Source organism: Erythrolamprus reginae, chromosome 2, assembly GCF_031021105.1.
Source record: "Erythrolamprus reginae isolate rEryReg1 chromosome 2, rEryReg1.hap1, whole genome shotgun sequence".
NCBI lineage: Eukaryota > Metazoa > Chordata > Lepidosauria > Squamata > Dipsadidae > Erythrolamprus > Erythrolamprus reginae.
The window spans coordinates 207,691,254-207,713,629 of NC_091951.1; the positions used below are offsets into that span (position 1 = coordinate 207,691,254).

A 22,376-nucleotide genomic window follows, 5' to 3' on the forward strand; every position below is an offset into this window, starting at 1 on the left:
TGGAATGTAGCACCAAGGACAGGTCCCATGACGGGAATCTATGAACGACTGGTGGTTTAAGATTAGCCGCCCCTCTCAGGAAGTCTCTTATCCATGGATGTTTGCTCAAGGGGTGCTGACTGTCCATTGTAATGATGCTGGATAAAGCAGCCACATGCCGACAAAGAGTATTCGGGGCGAGGCCCTTGTCCAGACCGGCCTGCAGGAATGTCAGGACCATAGGAGGAGAAGCCGCCTGAGGTTCTACCTGTCTCTGTGCGCAGAATGCAGAAAAAGCCTCCCAAGTGGCCTGGTAGATCCTCCTGGTAGAAGGTCTACGGGCAGCCTGTATGGTATCAATAACCGTGTCTGGCAGAGCATGACTCCTCAGCCGTTCCCGCTCAAGCGCCACACGGTCAGCTGCCACCACTGAGGCTCCGGGTGTGACATGGTCCCCTGGAAGAGAGAGATCCGGTGGTCCGGAATCCGCCATGACGGAGCAATTGAGAGTTGCATCAGGTCTGCGAACCAGATCCGACGGGGCCAAAAGGGGGCCAGTAACAGCACCTCTGCTTGCTCCTGCAATATTTTTCGAATGACTCTGGGTATGATGGAAACCGGTGGAAAGGCATATAAAAGACCCGGAGGCCATCTGAGGCGCAGAGCATCCACTCCTTCCGCTCCCGGGGATGGAAATCGGGAGAAGAAGCGGGGAAGCTGGGAGTTGAGACACGTTGCAAACAAATCCATAACCGGCACCCCAAACCTTCTGGTGATCTCCTGGAAGATCCCGGGTTCCAGTTGCCATTCCCCCGGATCCAGTGTCTCCCTGCTGAGCCAGTCTGCACAAACGTTCTCCACCCCGGAGATGTGTTCCGCTGAAAGCGATGCCAGATTCATCTCTGCCCACCTGAAAAGAGACTCCGCCTCTGCCATCAGCCTCCGTGACCTTGTTCCCCCCTGTCTGTTGATGTGGGAATGCGTGGCTACGTTGTCGGTCATAATCAATACATGCTGATCCTTCACCAGGTGAGCAAAGCTGTGGAGGGCCAGTGACACTGCCTTCAGTTCCAAGAAGTTTATATTGACGTTGCAAAGGTCCTGCTGCGACCACAGACTCTGGGCTATCTGTGAGGAAAGATGTGCTCCCCACCCCCGCAGACTTGCATTGGTCGTCACCGTGAGGAATTCCTTTTCCAGGAAGGAGGAACCGCTGCTCAAGGCCGGAGACACCCACCACCGGAGAGACCTCCGAACCCTGGCGTTGAGGAAAACCCTCCTGCGAGAGTGGCTCGATTTCTGCTTCTGAAATGGGAGAAGGAACCACTGTAATGGTCGAAGGTGGTACCTTGCCCACGGCAGTATGCCAATGCATGACACTAGAGTTCCCAGGAGCTTGGACAGGAATAGCAGACTTGGGTACTGCTGGAGGCGCAGCTCTCTCACCAGCTTCCTGATGGTAGACTCTCTGTCCCGGGACAGAAAAACTTCGCCCAGCTGGGAATCTATCGTTGTCCCCAAGTGGGCCAGACGGGTCGTGGGATGCAGGTGGCTTTTGTCCCAGTTTATGGAAAAAGCATGGTCTTGAAGGGTCTGGATGGTCAAATGTAAGTCTCTGAGAGCCTGATCCCGCGTTCTGGACAAAATCACGATGTCGTCCAAATACGCCATGAGGCATACCGACTGACATCTGAGGTGTGCCGTAAGGACATCCAGCAACTTTGTAAATGCTCTTGGGGCCGATGATAGGCCAAAGGGCATCGCCCTGTACTGGAAATGTGCTCCGGCAATGCAGAATCTGAGAAATTGTCTGTGAGGAGGAAATATCGGGACATGGAGATATGCCTCCTTCAGGTCTATGGAGGACATGAGGTCCCTGTGGCGGATGGCTGCCAGTATTGATCTGAGAGAGTGCATCTTGAACCTCCTGTATTTGACATAGAGGTTCAAGTGCCTCAGGTTCAGAATCAGCCGCACTCCCCCCGACGACTTGGGAATGAGAAAGATCGCCGAGTAGAAGCCCTTGCCTTGTTGTGCCAAGGGAACCTCCTCTATAGCTCCAATGTCCAGTAAGTGCCCGACTTCTTTGTATAGGAGTCTTCTTCTCTCCCCATCTGATGGAACTCGACACGGGAGAAATCTGTGTGGTGGAGAGCAGAAGAATTCTATCCTCAGGCCTTGGGCAACTGTGGATACCGCCCAGGGGTCTGAGGACGTCGCCTCCCATGCTGCATGGAAGGACATCAGTCTTCCGCCCAGACAGCCGCTGAGCTCGGAGTCACTTCGACTTCTTGAAGCCTCTGCTTCCTCCTCTAAAGGGGCGGCGGCCTTGATAAGTTCTATTCCTGTCAGCTTGGAAAGACCTGTCCGCCCGAAAGGACCCCTGGCCAAAGGAGCCCTGAAAATACGGCCTCGACGCCTGGGTGCCCATCGAGGAGGGCTCAGACCGAAAGGGCTGTCTCCGTTGATAGGGAGTGAATCTCCTATCCTGCTTCCTGCTTGCCCTAGGCATGACCTTTTTCTTATCTTTATCCTCAACGAGGACGTCGTCCAGGACCTCCCCAAACAGCTTCTTGCCTTTGAATGGGGCAGATGCCAGGCTCCATTTGGACTTAACGTCCGCCTGCCATCTCCTGAGCCAAATGAGCCTATGGGAGGCCATGGAGGAGGCAATTGCACGGGAAGCAAATTTGGCGGCGTTGACCGTAGCGTCCGCCGAAAACTCCGTGGCCGCCAGGAGCTTGTTGAGGTCTTGGCGGAGTCTACTATCTTCCAGATTAACCCTGGATTGCAGTTCTTGGATCCAGAGCATCGTGGCCCTGTTGAAGAACGATGCCGCCGAAGCGGCTCGAAGAGCCCAGGCCGCCATCTGGTGAGTTCTGCGTACCACATTTTCCGCTCTCTTGTCCTCTGCTCTCAGACCCTCTTGAGACTCTGAGGGAACCAGGGCATTGGACACCAGGCTCATCACTGGTTTATCCACCACTGGGAACTCCAGCAGGTCCTCCATCGCCTGATCAAACGTATAGAATCTGCGATCCAGGTTAGATGGCCCCTGGGCGGCGGCTGGGTTCTCCCACGGGCGCTGGATAGTCTCTCTGAACAGGTGGGAAGACGGAATGTGGACCGTCTCCTGCTTGGGGAAGACAAATAGGCCCCCAGCTGGTTGGGCCGTCTCAGTAGCCGCTGCCTGGTCCCCCTCACCTGCTTGCTCGATGGTCATCTTGGCTTTATTCAAAAGAACCCTGAAAAGGGACGACTTAAAGAGTCCAGGAAAACTGGGTGGTTCAGGGGGCTGCTCATCACCAGAGAGTTCATCCTCAGCCCTACTGAAATCGCCTCTAGATGACCGCTCCTCATCCATTGAGCCTTCCATGGAAAAGGTGACAGGGGCAGTCCAGGGGTCTCTAGACCTCATTGGAGGGAGTCCCACTGGAGCCTGATGATGTTGTTGAGTCCCCACAGCCACACCCTGGGTATAAGCTGTGGCAATGAGGTCTTGCAAAGACTGAGGCATACTCTGCCAGGCATCATTGGAGCTGCGCAGGCCTGCAGCTGTAGGTGTAAAGGTGGCTGCCTGACCAGACTGGGTTGATGGAAAGGCTGGATATGCAGACAGTCCTGCAGCACATTATCTTTCAGCCCTGGGTGTGGGTGCTGGCAGCCTCACTCTCTCTCGAGACCAATCTCTCTCCATGGCTGTGCCTACCACCCCTGGCAGAAACGCGGGGGAGGCCATCAAAGGACCGGGTTGACTGGCAGAAGGAACAGGGCCCATTACCTTCTGTGAAGCCTCTAATTGTTTCTCCAGAGCCCGGATGCGCTTTTCTGCTTCCCTCAGAGAGGCCCCTTGAGATACCTTAGCCTTCTGGGGCTTTTCCTTTGGAGTGCTAGGCCCTGCAGAGGCCTCCTCCACCAACTGGCCCGCCTGATCTGTCATATTGCCACGAAAAAGGAGATTGCCTGAGTCAGAATGAAATCGAGGCCAAAACTCCTTAACTGCTCTGACCAGAAATAGAGCAAAATGACAGGCAACTGCTCCACTGCGCCTGAGTGTAGCTAGGGCAGATTTCAGTTTCAACAGTAGCACGCCCGAACAGGTCGGCTAAGCCCCGCCTCGCTGTCAAAGTTCTCCTGAAGAAAATGGCCGCCGGCCGGTTGCCCTGGCAACCCCTAACGCTTGGGCGCGAAAACCTCCGATATCGGCCTCCAACAAACATGGCCGTCGGAACTGACAGGCAAACGGGCGGGAAGGCTCTTTGCCTTTCCACGGGCAGAGAATCAGCCCGACTTCGCTTCAAATCGCTGTGAGCGGGGCGATCGGGGGGGGGGGGCACGGTTGTCCTCCGAGGCCTGACTAAGGACCTCTTGCGCCCCCTCCCCTTGGTGTATTTGCCACGGGGGAGGGCGGACCCCCCCGCAGCGTCAACCAGCTCCTCTCCTCCGGAGTCTACCTCGGAGGTAGTTTCCCCGGGTGCTCACTCCTGAACCCACAAGACAGGCCTTTGTGTGGGTTCACAGACAAGGAGGAGCTGCAGTCAACTGGATTAGACCCACTGGAGGTCTGAAACCAGAGCTGCCTGAGGAGAAACCCCCAGCTGCACCTGAGGAAAAAGGAGAAAGAGACAAATTTAATAAATAACAAATCACAAATACCTAATTTAATTAATACATCAAATAATTCCAAATAACATTCAATGCCTAAACCTCTCAAACCAATACTATTGGTAGAGCAAAAACTCAAAGTCCCGTTACTGCGACTGAGTTTTTAAGACTGGAGGGCTAAGGGGGCGGCACCTGCCTAATATTTAAATTAAACTCAGTCCCTACCAATCAGACTGAAGAATTACCCATCCTGGACTCTCCTTGCAAGTGCATTGGAGAAAAGAGGAAGACATGACAAGAATGAATTCTGGTGTGTAGACATTGCTTAAATTATCCAAGCAACAAAACTAGATGACCTCATGGAATTTTAAAAGGTGGCTGAAGAAGATAATGTTAAGTAATGACAAACACCAGCATTAGTGTTTGTTTGTTTGTTTGTTTGTTTGTTTGTTTGTATTTATTTATTTATTTATTTGTTTGTTTGTTTATTTATTAGATTTGTATGCCGCCCCTCTCCGTAGACTCGGGGCGTCTCACAACACAATAAAACAATTCATAACAAATCTAATAATTTACAATTTAAAATATTTTTAAAAACCCATTACAGTATTAAGCAGACATACATACAAACATACCATACATAAATTGTATAGGCCCGGGGGAGATGTCTCAATTCCCCCATGCCTGACGACAAAGGTGGGTTTTGAGGAGTTTACAAAAGGCAAGGAGGGTAGGGGCAGTTCTAATCACGGGGGGGAGCTGGTTCCAGAGAGTCGGGGCCGCCACAGAGAAGGCTCTTCCCCTGGGGCCCGCCAACCGACATTGTTTAGTTGACGGGACCCGGAGAAGGCCCACTCTGTGGGACCTAATCAGTCACTGGGATTCGTGCAGCAGAAGGCGGTCTTGGAGATATTCTGGTCCGATGCCATGAAGGGCTTTATAGGTCATAACAAACACTTTGAATTGTGACCGGAAATTGATTGGCAACCAATGCAGACTAGTAAACCAGGTGACTCCAGACAAAAATGATGTGCTGAATTGGAACTCACAAGATAAAAGTGTAGTGGACCATCCCACCAGCAACATGAGAAACCAAATTCCCTGTGCCTCTAACAGTTTCCTCTTCTTAAAGCAGCTACAGCAGGTTTGGTTATAGCATGTAAAAAGTTGTCAGGAAGTGATTTCCAAAAATAAAACTACAGATGCCATGTCTAGGCGATGGCGCAGACTGCTTTGTAAATTGTTGATTAATGTAACCGAAATAGCAGTAGATTTACTCAATCCTATCATAATAAAATATGTTGTAAGCTGCCCCAAATCCTCGGAGAGGGGCGGCATATAAATCCAATAAATAAATAAACAAATAAATTCTATGTTTCTACTGTATGTGTGTGTGTCTAGTTTAAAACCTCATTGTGCTGCTCCAATATAATGAATGTAAGAGTTGTGAGATTATCATCTCCATTATTGGTTTGCATTTTTGTTATGTGTGTGGATGTAACAAATTAACTGGAGCAGAAACTTCTGAATCCAAAAATGATCAAGCCGCTGTAACCCAAAGTGAAGACTCAATAAGCTGACTCTACTGTGAAAAGGGAACAACTCCCCCTCCACAAAATCCTGTTCTTTTACTTTTGAGACATGGAAGAGCTGAAAATCAAACTCAAAACAACTGTGTTTTGCAAACTAACTACAAATCACCCTTAATAGACTCAGTAGCAGACAGTGGGGTTCAAAGAAATTAATACTCATTCCCTAAGTCAGTGTTTCCCAACCTTGCTGGCTGGGGAATTCTGGGAGTTGAAGTCCAGATCTCTTCAAGTTGCCAAGGTTGGGAAACATTGCCCTAAGTTGGTTACTTCAACATCATGACTATGCAACTGACATACATTTGGTCCTGTGGCTTCCTAATAAGATGGGCTGTAATGAGACCCAAAGAATAGTTCTCTTGTAAAGGAAACAAACCATCTCTGTTTGGAAGTTCAGGCAGAAAGAGAAGGGTAGAATGCAGTTGAATTTATAGAGGCATAATCAGTTGATACCTTTGGAGCCTTGTCAAGCTGTGCAGGGGAAGATTTATGAACAAAGTCAGAGTGGTGGTTCTCAATCTTTTGTTCACCTTTTAGAGCAGGGGTCGGGAACCTATGGCTCGCGAGCCAGATATGGCTCTTTTGATGGCCGTATATGGCTCGCAGAGCGGCTCCTTGCACTGAGCTCCCGCTTCCAGCTGTCCCCCGGCTCCTGCTCGATGCCGCGGTTTTCGGCGCTGTTCTGCTGTGCCCCAAAGAAGGAAGGCAGGAAGAAGGAGAGCTCCATTCTTCGCGCCTTTTCCCCGCCTTCCTTCTTTGGGGCACAGCAGGACAGCGCCGAAAACCGCGGCATCGAGCAGGAGGCGGGGCACAGCTGCGAGCGGGGGCCCCAGGACGGAAGTACCGGCAGCGCCCCGCCCAGCTGAAGCTTCACCGGCGTCGGCGGCAAGTGTCCTTTGTGGCCCGGTGGGGGGGGCTGGGAGGGGGGGCCTGCAGCGGCCGCAGGCAGTCGCGGGGAGATGGCGGCGGCGAGAGGAAGCTCCAGGCGGCGGCGAGAGGGAGCGCTCTCTCTCTCTCAGCTGACTGCAAGTGGGAGCCCTGACGTGGCGGTCAGTTGAGAGAGAGAGAGAGAAAGAAAGAAAGACATATAAGAGAGGCAGAGAGAGAGAGAGAAAGAGAGACATAGCAAGAGAGGCAGAGAGAGAGAAAAAGAAAGAGAGACATAGCAAGAGAAAAAGAGAGACTTAGCAAGAGAGGCAGAGAGAGAGAGAAAGAAAGAGAGACATAGCAAGAGAGACAGAGAGAGAGAGAAAGAGAGACATAGCAAGAGAGGCAGAGAAAGAGAGACAGAGCAAGAAAGAGAGACAGCAAGAGAGGCAGAGAGAGAGAAAAAGAAAGAGAGACATAGCAAGAGAGGCAGAGAGAGAGAAAAAGAAAGAGAGACATAGCAAGAGAAAAAGAGAGACTTAGCAAGAGAGGCAGAGAGAGAGAGAGAGAAAGAGAGACATAGCAAGAGAGACAGAGAGATAGAGAAAGAGAGAGAGAGAAAGAGAGACATAGCAAGAGAAGCAGAGAGAGAGAGAAAGAAAGAGAGAGAGAGAAAGAAAGAGAGATAGCAAGAGAGGCAAAGAGAAAGAAAGAGACATATAGCAAGACAGTGAAAGAGAGAGAGAAAAAAGCAAGAAAGAGATAGCAAGGGAGACAGAGAGAGAGAGAGAGCAAGGGAGAGAGAAAGACAGAGGAAGGGAAGGAGGGAGAGAGAAAGTGAGCAAAAAAGAGAGGAAGAAAGAAAGAAAGAGGGATGGAGAGAGAGAAAGAAGGGAAGGAAGGAAAAGAGAGAAAGAGGGAGAAATAGAGTGAAAGGGAGGAAGAGAGAGGGTTTTTTTGTCCAAACTTTTCTTTAGCGGCCTTTAAGACTTGCGGACTTCAACTCCCAGAGTTCCCCAGGCAGCTTCGCTGGCTGAGGAACTCTAGGAGTTGAAGTCTGCAAGTCTTAAAATCGCCAAGATTGGAGACCTCCTGCTCTATCTACACTGCTCAAAAAAATAAAGGAAACACTTAAACAACACAATATAACTCCAATATAAATCAAACTTCTGTGAAATCAAACTGTCCACTTAGGAAGCAACGCTGATTGACAACTTGGAGTTTATATTGTGTTGTTTAAGTGTTCCCTTCACTTTTTTTTGAGTGTACTTTGAAATTAACTTGGATACCACGGGCTCGTTCAGACCTGCGTTCACCGATGGGCGTAAAAACTAGATCGAAAAGGATATTGAGATGTGAAGCAATATTGTACGGCTCTCGCGGAATTATATTTCAAAATATGTGGCGTTTACGGCTCTCTTAGCCAAAAAGGTTCCTGACCCCTGTTTTAGAGGCTTTCAGAGGTTTTGCTCTGCAGTTTAACCAGATGTGATAAGATGGGCCCCAGGCAATAGTTTGCTTTGTGCTGCTCTACTGGCTTCCCTGACTAATCTGTTGCTGAGTAGCTGGCCAGGGACTCTCAAATGTTTCTTCCCCAGGGACTTCCTTTAAACACCAGCAATCTCTAATACTTAACTCAAGATTTGAATGATAACATTTTTGCAAGCCTTTGCAAATTGAGTGCTCTGGGGTGGAGCTCCATTTTTGCTACCCCACTGGGTTCCCCCTGTCAGGGCAGCAGCCCACCCCTGTTGCTGCCTCATATTTAACTGATTGTCCATTAGGACTCCAAGATCCCTCTTGCACTTATTGCTTTGTATCATATATTTGTACACTGAGATTAATTTTATAACTTCATTCAAGGTTTAAAATAATTAATTCTTCTTTTAATTATCAATAGTTTACTTTGAGTTCTATAATTGCTTACAAACACTGGCATCAGTTGTCTCTTTTTAAGTTTGCAGATCTAAGTTCATTTTTGACTATTAATTAAGAATCAAATTGATTCAGGAATTACTTAGTCTTCCTACATCCTGATCTAGCATTAGGCAAAGATCTCCAGTGTATCTTCATGCTTTCCCCAGGACTAAAGTTATCCATCTTCTTTGCTTGAATTATCTTGTTGCCTCATCAGTAAAATGGTCTATTTGTTCATTCAAAAATAAGGGTTAAAACACCATGAAAATGCCTGTTGAGTAAAAATCTCTATCCAATAGATGATACAAGGTAAGCTTCTTTTCCCAACTTCTGGTGAATTTAATCTAAATATACAGTGGCTACCAAGCTAGATTTTGTGACTTAATGATTGTGAGAGTTTTATAACCATTTAGTGACTTTTTGCCCCCTGGGGTTCTTCAGTAAATTAACAATAATTGATCCTCAGTTTAATTTCTGCTGTGAGAACCTGCTGTGCTAAAACCTCTTTTAGGATGTAACTATTTTAGTAGCTATTTTACAAAACAGTGTTATGTTCTTGACCTGCTTCAGCCTTTTTATGTATTTTAGATTCATGATCAAAAGGATCATTTTTTCAAATCTCCATCTTTCAATATCTCTCTACTATTATAATTAGAAATAGTATGCCTGTCCACATATTTATGAATAGTTATAGCTGTCAAGCTATTTCATTCTGCTGTAACATATTTGCCTATGCACATATGTGGGTTTAAATAAATAACTAAAAAAATATTCAGAAATATTGAAATAGAATTGATGAAACAGTGCATGGCATAAATATCAATGTCAAGACTGACTAGCACTTTCATCCACATTCTGCTTCACTTGCAGCTTGATAAAGAAAAGGAAGGGTGTGGAGTGGAATGGAAGGGGAGGGGGGAATGGCATCCAAGCATTGTTGTTCCCATAAGACATTGCTGCCACCTCATGGACACCCCAAACAGTGGTCCCAGTGTGTCTGGCTGGTTCCCATAACAAAATGAACAGAAGTGATTGGTGGACATAATGGAATGTGGGTGGCCCGTAGGGAAAGAGAGAATTAACTATGCTTGCTTTGCATGGGAAACCCAAACCCTTTCGCTTCTTCTGTGCTGATGTGGTTTATTCAGTAAAGTTTTATACTCTTGGTAAAATAATGTCCCAGGAATTTCTTTTTTTTTTTATTCATCAACTGGACAGTTGATAATCAGACGATCCACACTATGGAATATTCAAGCTATGAACACTCAGGTATAAAACAGGAGATAAAGGAAGCAAACACAAGGCCAGCTGTAAATGGCTCAGATCCCAAACCCCAAAGTATAGGGAACAAACATAGATATCCTGAAGGGTAAGGTAAGTATGATATTTTGACTATTACTGAAACTTGATGGGAAACTCATGATTGGAACATACTGCTAGAAGGATATAAATTATGCAAACATAAAAGGAGGAGGAATTGCATTGTATGTAAAGACTTATTCCACCTCTACAGAAATGCACAGTAGCAAGGATGAAAGGTTTCTTGAAAGTATTTGGGTGAATATTTGAGAAAAAAGAAATGACATTGCTATAGGTATATACTACAGGCCACCCAACCAAGCAGACAAAATAGATGAATGTTTTGCCAATCAGTTAGCTGCTGTGAGTATGAAATACACCACTGTAGTAATGGATGATTTTAACTACCTGACATCAACTGGAAAACAAAATCAGCAGCAAGTAGGAGATCAAACAAGTTCCTGACATACCTGACAACTTTGTTGACCAAAAATGGAGGATGGAACTAGAGAGTCGACTGTGCTGAACTTAATTCTTACTATTAGGAATCAAATGATTGAGGGAGTGGAGATTGTAGGAACTTTGGGGGAGTATCTCTATATCATGCTAGCTAGAATTCACCACAAGGCAGGCACAGGTAACATTAGTCAGGCTAATGTCTTAAAGGTTTTAGACTTTTAAGAGAGATAACTTCAACAAAGCAAGAGAGAAAGTAGATAGGATTCTGTGGATGGAAATTCTAGAAGGAAAAATTGTTCAGAATGCTTGAGAAACCTTGAAGAATGAGATAATAATAGCCAAGCAAAACCAATACCACAGAGAAAGAAAAATAAGAGACTAAAACTAGCACGATTGAACAAAAAGCTCTCTGACAAACTGAGTGAGAAAAAGGACAAGTATAAAAAATGGGAAAAGGTCCATATAAACTGGAACAGAATCTCAGCAAATAGCCCAAATCTACAAGGATGAAATCAGGAAAGCCAAGGCTCGGAATGAACTAAGGCTTGAGACAAATGCCAAAAATATTTTTTTTTAAGTTTCAATATATAAGGAAGAAAAGAATGTCAACAAAATGTTGGTACACTAATGGGATAAGATGGCAAGAAAGTGACAGGGAGCAGGAGAAACCAGAACTATACAATCTTTCTTTGCACCTGTCTTTAAGCAAAAAATAGTCCAGCCTATCAAAAAGAGCCCCATGGGAGACAGAACAATAATGCAGATCAAAACTAGTAAGGAATTAGTAAGAGAATCCCTATCCACTTTTGATAAGTTCAAATCTCCAGAATTAGATGATTTCCATCTCGGTACTGAAGGAGCTTGCAAGATGTGATCTCAAAACCATTGAATGCAATCTTTCAGATTACCTGAAACACAGAGAAACTGCCAGGGGACTGGAAAAAGGCTGATGTGGTTCCAGCCTTCAAAAAGGAGTAAAAAGTGGGTCCAGTGGAATTTACAGATCAATCATTTTGATATCGACACCTGAGAAAATCCTGGAGACAATAATCAAATAACAGATTTGTGAGTATCTAGAAATGAACATGGTGATTACTAGATACCAAAATGGTTCTGTTAAAAGCATATAATGGCAAACAAGTCTTATTGCCTTCTTTGATAATGTGACTAAATTAGTGGATTGAAGAAATTCTGTGGAAATAGCACACTCAGATTTCAGTAAGGCATATGATAAAAATACACTACACTCTACTTCTTGGTAAAATATAACAATATGGAGTAAAAAGGAAGCAGACAGATTTGCAATTGGCTGATGAACAGTATCTAGTCCTCAATGGAACTACATCTACCTAGAGAGAAGAATGCACTGGAGTGCCTCAAGGTTTTGTCAGGGCTAGTGCTCTTCAATATCTTCATAAATGGTCTAGATGAGAGGATTGAAGGGCACTCAACACATTTGCAGATGACTACAAGTGGTGAGGAATTGCTAATACAGTAGTTTGGAAGAGAGATTCAAGATTCAGAAGGAACTTGCCAGACTTGTATTGAGTATAGCCGCCCCAATCTTCGCAGAAGGGTAGCATACAGTTGTTGTTGTTGTTGTTGTTATTATTATTATTATTATTATTATTATTATTATTATTATTATTATTATTATTATTGCCCTATCCAACAAGATACAGTTTAGGGGTGAGAAAAATAAAATCCTACACAGGCAGAAAACCAACAAATGCACAGGCACATAATAAGCAGTACCTGACTCAACAGTACTGCCTCTGAGAGGGAGCTAGGTATACTGGTGAACCAACACAAATATGAGTCAGCAATATACTGCAGCGGCCAAACCAGACCAATTAAGTCATAGGCTGCATCAACAGAAGGACAGTATCAAGATCCCAGGAAGTTATATAATGGTAGTACCACTAAATACTGGACTAGTGAAGCCACATTTGAAATACTGTGTCCAGTTCCGTAAAACCAGAAAAGGTACTGACTCTAAAAAGAGTGCAGAGCAGAACAACAAAGATGATATGGGGTCTGGAGGTCAGATTGTATGATGAAGGGCTAAACCTAAGGAAGAGAAGGATTAGGGAGTTGGTAGCTTGAAGAGGGGATTTATTTATTTTCTATAATACCACAGGGCAAAACAAGAAGCAGTGGGTGGAGGCTCATTAGAGGGAAATCCAACCTGGAACTAAGGAATTTCCTGATAGTGAGAACAATTAATCAATAGAATGGTTTGCCTCCCCATGTTGTGTGTGCTTCATTGCTGAAGGTGTTCAAGAAAAGACTGGATAACCATTTGTGTAGGGTGTAGATGTCCTGCCTTGGGCAGGCAGTTGAATCAGAAGATATCTAAAGTCTCTTCCAGCCCTATGATTCTATGATGCTATAAATCAAAAATAACATTTTTTCAGGAAGAATATGAAGTAGGATATTAAATATATATATATATGACGGTCTTGGTATATTCGGGTTTCTTCACGTGTAGGATTATATATATATATATATATATATATATATATATATATATATATATATATATATATATATATATAATATTTATTAGATTTGTATGCCGCCCCTCTCCATAGACTCAAACTTGTTCTTCAATAGTAACATTGATTGGTAGTGCAAAATTTTAGTTATCTGATTTATTAAATAGATTATTTATTTATTTTATTTATTGGATTTGTATGCCGCCCCTCTCCAATGGTCAATTCTCTAAGTACATTTTACTAAGGCATGAACTGACAGGAGTGTGAATTTTGTAAAAACCAAGGCATAAACATTAATTAATCTAGCGTTAATAATTGCCAAGTGGTTCACAATTAGTATTAAATTAGTATTGTCATTGTATTTGTTTTCAGGAATTGCTAAGCATTGCTGAATCCTTCTCAAACATTTTAAAGTAGTGAAGTAAATTAGTCTTGTGGGCCATAAAATATGCTGAAGATTGTTTTAGAAATTCTCAGATTGTATAGCTAATTCATTGATGTGATTGATACATTTTCCCCTTTTAATATTAAATGTTTACTGGGAGAGTTTGGTGCCTGACAATTCCCAGTAAATTTAATTGTAACCCCAGCCAATAAAACTATAATGGTTTCTCTCAAAAAAAATTTCTTCCTTCAACAAATGAATTTAAATAATAAAGAATAGTTAAATCCAGTAAAATCAAGATTGAGTTGGGGAATACCAGGAAAATACTGTATTCACTGTTCTGAATGGTGCTAGTTCTCACAGGCTAGAATCTTCTAGTCTGTATCTGACAGGTACACCACTGGAAAAAACCCTGTCCACTTTGAAAAAAAAAGTCCAGTTGCCTTTTGGAAAAGCAGCCTTGGGACAGTCTATCTAGGCCAATCTTCCCACTTATTGCCTTACTTTTCATATATACTTGAATAAAATGGCTGAAAATTTAGGAGTTATAACCCTAAACCATTTCCAGAGTACTGTACCTGATTGGGACAATTTTGGAATTAGGTGGGGGAGGAGAAGATGCATTACCATTGTATGTTAATAACAATGATTCATATATACCGATATATATATATACTAAAAAACATACAATTGTTACCTCAGCTCCTGATCTTCTTCCAAATTATCTTTACATTCTTCATGTACTTCTGTTATAGCGAGAGAATGACTGGTCTGAGAAGCTTGGGTTAACATTTCTAGATCACTTTCTTTTGTCAACTGCATTTTCTTTCTAGTATTCTTCTTTGGCTTAGAAATGCCTTCCTCATTATTTTCTTCTTTTGAGAGAGAGGGGATATAAATCCAATTAATTAACCAATCAATCAACCAATCAACCAATCAATCAATCAATTGAATAATTAATTAATTAATCAAGTAACTAATTAATAAAATAAATCAATAAACTGTAATGCATAAGAAACACAGCAAACTGTTTGTTAGTGCTTATCAAATGAAAATGAACGTCCTATTGATTTAATTACAAATATTACATAACAATGGCATATAGATTTATATACCGTTTCACAGTGCTTTACAAGTCTAAGCAGTTTACAAAATCAGCATTTTGCCTCTAACAATCTGGTCCTCATTTTACAGACTTTGGAAGGATTTACAGACTTTAAAAGTGCTTATGGCTGTAGAACTGAAAAGATACAAAAATGGGAAAGTGAACAAATATAAAATTAAAATGTAATAAAATATAGGGTTTGAACATTCAGAGTTCACAAATGTGACATGATTTTTCTACTCTATTTAAAATGTTAAACACACACACTCCTGGAATATATAAGCATAAAGAAAAAACAATTATTATATCTTTAAGCAATACAGACTTATAGTGAAAAAGTATCTATATTTAGCAGAAAGGTACTTGACTGCTTTCAAACTCATTTTCTGGATTTCCATTTATTTAGCTTAGTATGTTGAGTGACTCCAACCATTGTGATTTATGAAATAATAACTTTTGACTAGTAAAAATGGACAACCTCTGTCCTATATGTGCCTTCGTAATTCCTACGGCAACTCAGAATGCTTTGATGTTAAAGAATTTGATTTCAGAACTGAATATTTAAGCTGAACTGTTTTTCCTAGTGCTTAACCTGAAGGATATAGGAAGCTATATTGTAGCACCCAGTCAGACATTAATGATTTTAAGAAGATATGCATAGAATAATACGATAGATAGATAGATAGATAGATAGATAGATAGATAGATAGATAGATAGATAGATAGATAGTAGATAGTTATGTTTCTATTACCTGAAATCTGAGTCTTTCTTCTTTTACTCATTTTGGGGAGGCTTGGTAAATTAAAAATGAAGTTTGAGCAGAGATGACAGATTTCTGTTTTTAAAAAAAACACATTGTATCATTTCATGATATTTTGAACACTGAAGTTGAAACATCTTGTTTTAATACAGTGGTTCTCAAGCTGGGGGTTGTGACCCCTTTGCGGGTTGAATGACCGTTTCACAGGGGTTGCCTAAGACCATAGAAAAAGACAAATTTTCCATGGCGTTAGGAACTAAAGCTTCTATTCTGGCGCCTTGGAACATATTTTTACAATCCAACCAATCAGGTGTTTAGGGGTGTCCCTCTGACCTTCCTGCCAATCATCTTAAAACTCTGTTGGGAGAATTGCTGCTAGATTTATGGTTGGGAGGTCACCACAACATGAGGAACTGTATTAAGGGGTCGCGGCATTAGGAAGGTTAAGAACCACTGTTTTAAGATACAGTAGTCCCTCACCTATCGCTGGTGTTACGTTCCAGACCTGGCCGCGATAGGTGAAATCTGCGATGGGGAATTTATCGACTGATAGTACTTATTTAAGTATTTATATTGTAATTGTTTGGTAAATTTTCATTTTTTTAAGTGTTTATAAACCCTTCCCACACAGTATTTATTTTAGATACAGTATTTAAATACAGTACTGTATTTACAATTTTAGATTTTTTTTTTTTTGAAAAACCTGCCGATTGTTCGGCGGGCTGTTTAAATCTGCCGATCGACTTCCTCAGAAACCCGCAATGAAGTGAAGCCGCAGTAGGTGAAGCACGGTATAGCGAGGGATTACTGTAAACATTTTGGCTTACATTTTTATGCTTCAATATTAAAGTTTGAGCACAGCTATTCTGATGCTACTTTTCTATTTAAAACTGAAATTAACCTTGGCTTACTTTTTTTCTCTGGGAATGAAGAAGAAGCAAAATAGGAATAGCCCCACCCCCACCCTGATAAATGAAAATAAGACTTTCTGCTGGTTCAAGTTATTTACCAGCTTAATGGGACCTACTGTTATTTTCTGGAAAAATGTGAAACATCTAAAACATATGCATGTTTCTTTCAAATACTCAGTTCATTTTTTAAAATGTCAATTGTTTGAAAAGTGGCTTATTAGAGACATTATGTAAATAGCAAAAGCACTTAAATTTACATATTGCTTCCCAGTGCTTTTACAGCCCTAAGCGATTTAGAGTCAAACATATTGCCCCCACCAATGTGGGTCATAAGGACTCCTAATACAATAAAACTGATGATGCAGTGAAAAATATGTGGCTACAAGCCTACTGAAGTAATTAGTTGTCGACTTTTTTTCTCCACATAAAACCACCTGTAGAAGAAATCTTATCCTATTAGAGAACACTTGTTCGCATTCTTTGCTTTTAAATGTACTGTATTCCCAGTTATGTAATTTTTAAAAGTTTTATATTCAAAAATTAAAATTGTTTGCAGCCCATTTAAGAAAGCATATTTTTAAGTTCATTAACATTTAGCTCATCAATTATTATTAAAGCAGGATTTTGCCTTTAGAATCAGTATACAGTACTTGGAAAATGACTATTGTTGTGTGTGGTTGAGGTACTGTATTATGTGGAGACAAATTTGTTTCTTGGAAGATAAGGAATCCAAAAGTTACACTCCCTTTCCGTGCAAGGAAATTTACCAAGCAGCATTTATAAATTATTATTATGCGCGTAATTGATCCCACATTATGCCCAACAGCCCAAAGGCTTTTCCCGCCAAACACAAAGCACGACCAACAGCGCCTTCAAGTAACCGGGATCCACTCCGCCTTTCACTTCAGCTAGCCTATTCTAGTTCCTAACGCCACGCCCCTTGGTAGAAATCCTACCCACTCCATTTAGATCGGCAGGAAGATAGAGGTAGAAAATGTAAGAGTTGTACGCCGTCTCATTTGCGGTGCTATTCTGAGGGATCTTCTTAATTCGGGGTAACAAAACTTCTAAATATGCCAGCGGACGCTCAACCCTACTTGTTCTGCTTTCTTCAGCGGGACAAATACACATTATTCTAGAAAGCTTTCGGTAAGAATTGCCCCAAATCCGTTTCAATTCAGTTCATTTATTTATTTTATTTATTTTAATTTATTTGTTTTGTCAAGTACGTATTGGTGGCATAAAGATATAATAATACAGTACAGTATTTATATACAGTATATGATACTAGTAAGAGAGAAACATTAGGACGGGACGGGAGGCACCCTGGCACTTATGCACGCCCCTTACTGACCTCTTAGGAATCAAGGAGAGGTCCACAGTAGATAGTCTAAGGGTAAAGTTTTGGAGGTTAGGAGATGATACTACACTGTGTAGACTACACTGTTCAGAGTGCGGTGATGCATCAACTACTCGGTTCCTAAAGTCGTATTTCCTGCAATCGAGGTTAGAGCGGTTTACTTTAAGTTTGTATCTGTTGTGTACTCGGGTGTTGTTGTGGTTGAAGCTGAAGTAGTCGTTGACAGGAAGGAGATTGTAGCAGATGATCTTATGGGCTATGCTTAGGTCGTGTTGAAATTTGAAGGTGGGAGAATCAACTTGAACTAAATTTATTAATTATTAAATTTATATGCCGCCCAACTCCCGAGGGACTCTGTATTGTATTGCATTGCATTGTAATTGTAACCTATTTTCATCGTTGTATGTTTCTCATCGGCTTCTCGATCCCAGGATTATGGGGAGACTTGGCATCGTTTTCCCTATTATTAATTTAATAGGGAAAACGATGCCTCTGTGCCTTGTCTTCCCAATCGGAATAATATTCAGCACCAACCTTCTTTAATAAGGACAATTATGTGCGATTATTCTCCCCCACTTGCAGCAGAAAACAGTTGGAAGGCAACATCTCAGTTTTCAGACATGATCTAGTTCAAGGCTCTCCAACCTGAATGGCACCAATTCACAGGTTAGCTTAAGGATCCAAGCGTGTACATTCCAGATCAGGAGTCTCTGACTTCGGCAACTTTAAGACGTGTGGACTTCAACTCCCAGAATTCCTCAGCCAGCAAAGCAAAGCTGGCTGAGGAATTCTGGGAGTTGAAGTCCACACGTCTTAAAGTTGCCGAGGTCGGAGACCCCTGATCTAGTTTGTTCCGCTGCGTCAAGCTTAAATGTTGAACTTTGTTGAGAAGGCCGCAGCTGCTTGGTCGTTAATTTACTGTGCCATTTTTCGGCGTTTATTTATTCATTCATTTATTCGATTTTTTTTAATGCCGCCCACTCCCTAGGGACTCTGGGCAACCAATCGCTGCCAAATAACTGCAGTGATACGCCCAGCCAGGGCTCTTGTTTTTTGGGGGCCCCGTTAACGCGAAAACTTAGCAGCCGCGTTAAAGGGGGGAAAGGAGCTACGATCACGAACCGACTCCCAAATAGCAAAGAGTATCGTAAAGGAGGAAGAGCATCGCCGTGACCATCCAAGGCAAGGGAGCCGTAAAGACAAGCGCGCTGTCGTGGGAGGCTTTCGGGGGAGAAAGCAGGAAGTGAGTGGCTTTTAAATACAAAAGGGGGGAAGGGGCGGCATGGCCCCCTGTTGCATTACATGTTGCGCGCGAGTTAGGGGAAGGGGCGGCAGAAATCGCTGCATGAAAGCTAATGGGTGGGGAATCTGTAAATCAAGATAATACTGTTAAACCTGGGTATTCACTTCCTTGTTACTATTTATGCAAGCGTCCTTTTGTAAGGCAGAAGGGTATTGCGATTCCTATAATAGGGAAAAGGACAATCGGTGTTTCCATTGAAGAGCTAGGAGTACTGTAGTTGTCCTGTAGTTTCTGTCCTGATTTGTGGTACAGGTAGGCCGAATGTCCCCTGGGAGTTGGGCAGCATACAAATCCAAAGAAAGAAAGAAAAAAACAAATAGGATGCTTTTCCTTGGGAAGAAGCTCTCAATACAAATTCGGAATTCGGTGGGACATTTTCTGATTAACGTTAATAAGGGCTGATTTACAAGGACGAAAACATCACACTAAGTACATATTTATTTATTTATTTCATTTATTTGTTTTGTCCAATTCACAATAATACACAATGAAGGTTATAGAGGATATATACAAGTAGAATGTATCAAAGAGAATATAGAAGAGAAATATAGGAGTAAAATATAACTAGAGAGAATAGCAGAAAATATAAGACATAAAAGAGATAGAAGAGATATAATGGATAGAAGAGATAGAAAATATAGAAGAGAAGATTTAGGAGATGTAGGAGAAACTATAGGACAGGGTACGGTAGGCACTCTGGTGCACTTGTGTACGCCCCGTACTGACCTCTTAGGAACCTGGTGAGGTCAACTGTAGATAGTCTAAAGGTAAAGTGTTGGGGGTTAGGGGACATAGGTAGCAAGATAATTCCTATTAAGCATTAAATGCTATCTGTTATTTTTACATTTGATTGTATAACTAATTCTACAGTTTCAGCATAGATAGACTGTTAATAGGAATAACAGGTTGGAAAGATGGTCTCATATGTTTCTGGAAAGTCTGTGATCTATTTGTAAGGATGGCAGCCACGGATGCACAGTGGTTAGAGTGCATTACTGCAGGCTACTTCTACTGATCACCAGCTGCCAGCAGTTTATTTACCGTATTTTTCGCTCTATAAGACGCACCTGCTGATAAGACGCACCTAGGTTTTAGAGGAGGAAAATAGAAAAAAAAATATTTTGAGCCAAAAAGTGGGCTAAAATATTTATTACAATAACATAGAAGGGTGCAAAGAAAGCAAGGAAAGGTGTGAAAGGGGAGAGGAAGAGAGGAAGGAGTGAAAGAAGGGAGAGAGGGAGGAAAGAAGGGAGGAAGGAAAAGGAAAGCAAGAAATGGAGGGAGGAAAGGAAGGAAGGAAAGAAAGAAAGGGGGAAGGGACAGGAACAGAGGAAGGAAGCAAGGAAACCTATGAAAGGGGAGAGTAAGAGAGGAAGGACTGAAGGGAAGGAGGGAGGGAAGAAGGTAGGAAGGAGAAAGAAAAGAAGAAATAGAGGAAGGGAAGGTAAAAGAGAGAAAGAAAAAGAGCAAGAAAGCAAGAAAGAGAGAAAGAAAGAAAATGAAAGAGAAATAAAAATAGAGAGGGGGAATGAAAGAAATGGAAGGAGGGAAGGAAGGAGAGAAAGAAAGAGAAAGAAAGAAAGCAAGAGAAAGAAAAAAGAATGAAAGAGCAAGAGAGCAAAGAGAAAAAGAAAGAAAGAGAGAAAGAAAGAAAGAAAGGCAACTTCAAAGAAAGGCTCACTGAGCATCTCTCACTCTCTTTCTATCCCTCTTTCTTTCTTTCTCTTCCTTTCTCTCCTCTTCCTTTACCTCCTCTCTCTCCCTCCCTCTCTCTTTCTCTCCCCCCTCCCCCCTCTCTCCACCTTTCCCTCTCTCTTTTTCTCTCTCCCTCTCTTGCTATCTCTCCCCCCCTCTCCCTCTCTCTTTCTCTCCCCCCCTCTCCCCCCTTTCCCTCTCTTTCTCTCTCTCCCTCTCTTGCACGCGCTCCCTATCTCCCTGCTAGCCGACTCGGAATATTCAAAATAAGAAAAACCTTTGCCGGCATTTCCTCTCGGCGTCAAGGAGGCGCAGCGGCAGGCGGAGAGAGGAAAGGGGGGGGCAGCGGCGTCCCTCCTGGCCTTGGCGGGCCGCCCGACCCTCCCCACCTCCTGCAAACGCGGCGGGCGGCGGGGGGAGAGGGAGGAGCCGGTTCCGGCGGGCACGGGGCTTGGCTGGCTGGCGGGGGGGAGCGCCGCTGGTGGTGCGGAGGGAGACCCTCCTCCGGGAGGGAGGGGGCCAGGCAGCAGCTAGCCAGCCAGCCGGCGGGATGGCGCTTCCGAGTTCGCAGCTAAACTTTGCACAGGCGGCGGCCGGCCGAAAGGAACGCTAGAGCGGGCGCGCCTCCAGACGCAGCAGCTGGGCTCAGCAGGAGAAGCGCCGGGGCCCCCCCATTATTCAATTTCCCCGGGGCCCTTTGGTAAGTATATCGCCGCCCCCCCTCTGCTCCAGCGCCTTCCCCCCTCCCTGCCTGCATCTTCGCTCCATAAGACGGGGCTGATTTTTCATCCTACTGTGGGAGGAAAAAAAATGCGTCTTATGGAGCGAAAAATACGGTATTTATTCAATTTTTATGCCGTCCTTCTCCGTAGACTCAGGGCAGCTTACAATATGTTAGCAATAGCACTTTTTAACAGAGCCAGTATATTGCTCCCACAATCCGGGTCCTCATTTTACCCACCTCGGAAGGATGGAAGGCTGAGTCAACCTTGAGCCGGTGATGAGATTTGAACTGTTGACCTTCAGATCTACAGTCAGCTTCAGTGGCCTGCAGTACAGCACTCTACCTGCTGCGCCACCCCGGCAGATCGAAACTTGCCAGGCTCAAGGTTGACTCAGCCTTCCATCCTTCCAAAGTGGGCAAAATGAGGACCCAAATTGTTGGGGGCAATATATGCTGACTCTCTATAAACCACTTAGAGAGTCTGTTTTAAAAAACATGGTATATAAGTCTAAATGCTACTGTTCTACAGTGATTCTCCTCCTACCTCTCTGGCCGGTCGCAGTCAGTGTTGGTGGGGGGGGCAGTGGTCGACCTCTAGGTCTCTCCCTTGTGGGGTTCCTCAGGGGTCGGTCCTCTCCCCCTTGCTATTCAATATCTACATGAAACCGCTGGGTGAGATCATCCAGAGGCATGGGGTGAGGTATCATCAGTACGCTGATGATACCCAGTTGTACATCTCCACCCCGTGTTCAGTCGGCGAAGCAGTGGAAGTGATGTGCTGGTGCCTGGAGGCTGCTAGGGTCTGGATAGGTGTCAACAGGCTCAAACTCAACCCTGACAAGACGGAGTGGCTGTGGGTTTTGCCTCCCAAGGACAATACCATCTGTCCGTCCATTACCCTGGGGGGGGGGAGTTATTG

At 43.6% G+C, this 22,376-nt stretch overlaps 2 protein-coding genes across 6 annotated transcripts in view; one reads left to right on the plus strand and one right to left on the minus strand.

The window, feature by feature from the left end:
• The window catches only part of BRME1 (break repair meiotic recombinase recruitment factor 1), a 36,475-nt gene extending 22,078 nt beyond the window's left edge, over positions 1-14,397 (minus strand). The window contains exon 1 of the mRNA XM_070736138.1: positions 14,296-14,397. Within this exon, the coding sequence (XP_070592239.1) occupies positions 14,296-14,390 (95 nt within the window). The 5' untranslated portion in view covers positions 14,391-14,397. The remainder of the gene's footprint in view (positions 1-14,295) is intronic.
• Positions 14,398-17,371: 2,974 nt separating this feature from the next.
• Positions 17,372-22,376, plus strand: part of CC2D1A (coiled-coil and C2 domain containing 1A) — a 73,077-nt gene continuing 68,072 nt past the window's right edge. For 2 of the 5 annotated variants that reach the window (XM_070741508.1, XM_070741511.1), the window contains exon 1: positions 21,319-21,433. The gene's annotated coding sequence lies outside the window, so the exon portion shown is untranslated. Of the gene's footprint in view, positions 17,525-18,574; positions 18,979-21,318; positions 21,434-22,376 lie in introns of those variants that run through there. The other 3 variants (XM_070741509.1, XM_070741510.1, XM_070741507.1) reach the window with 3 other exon arrangements.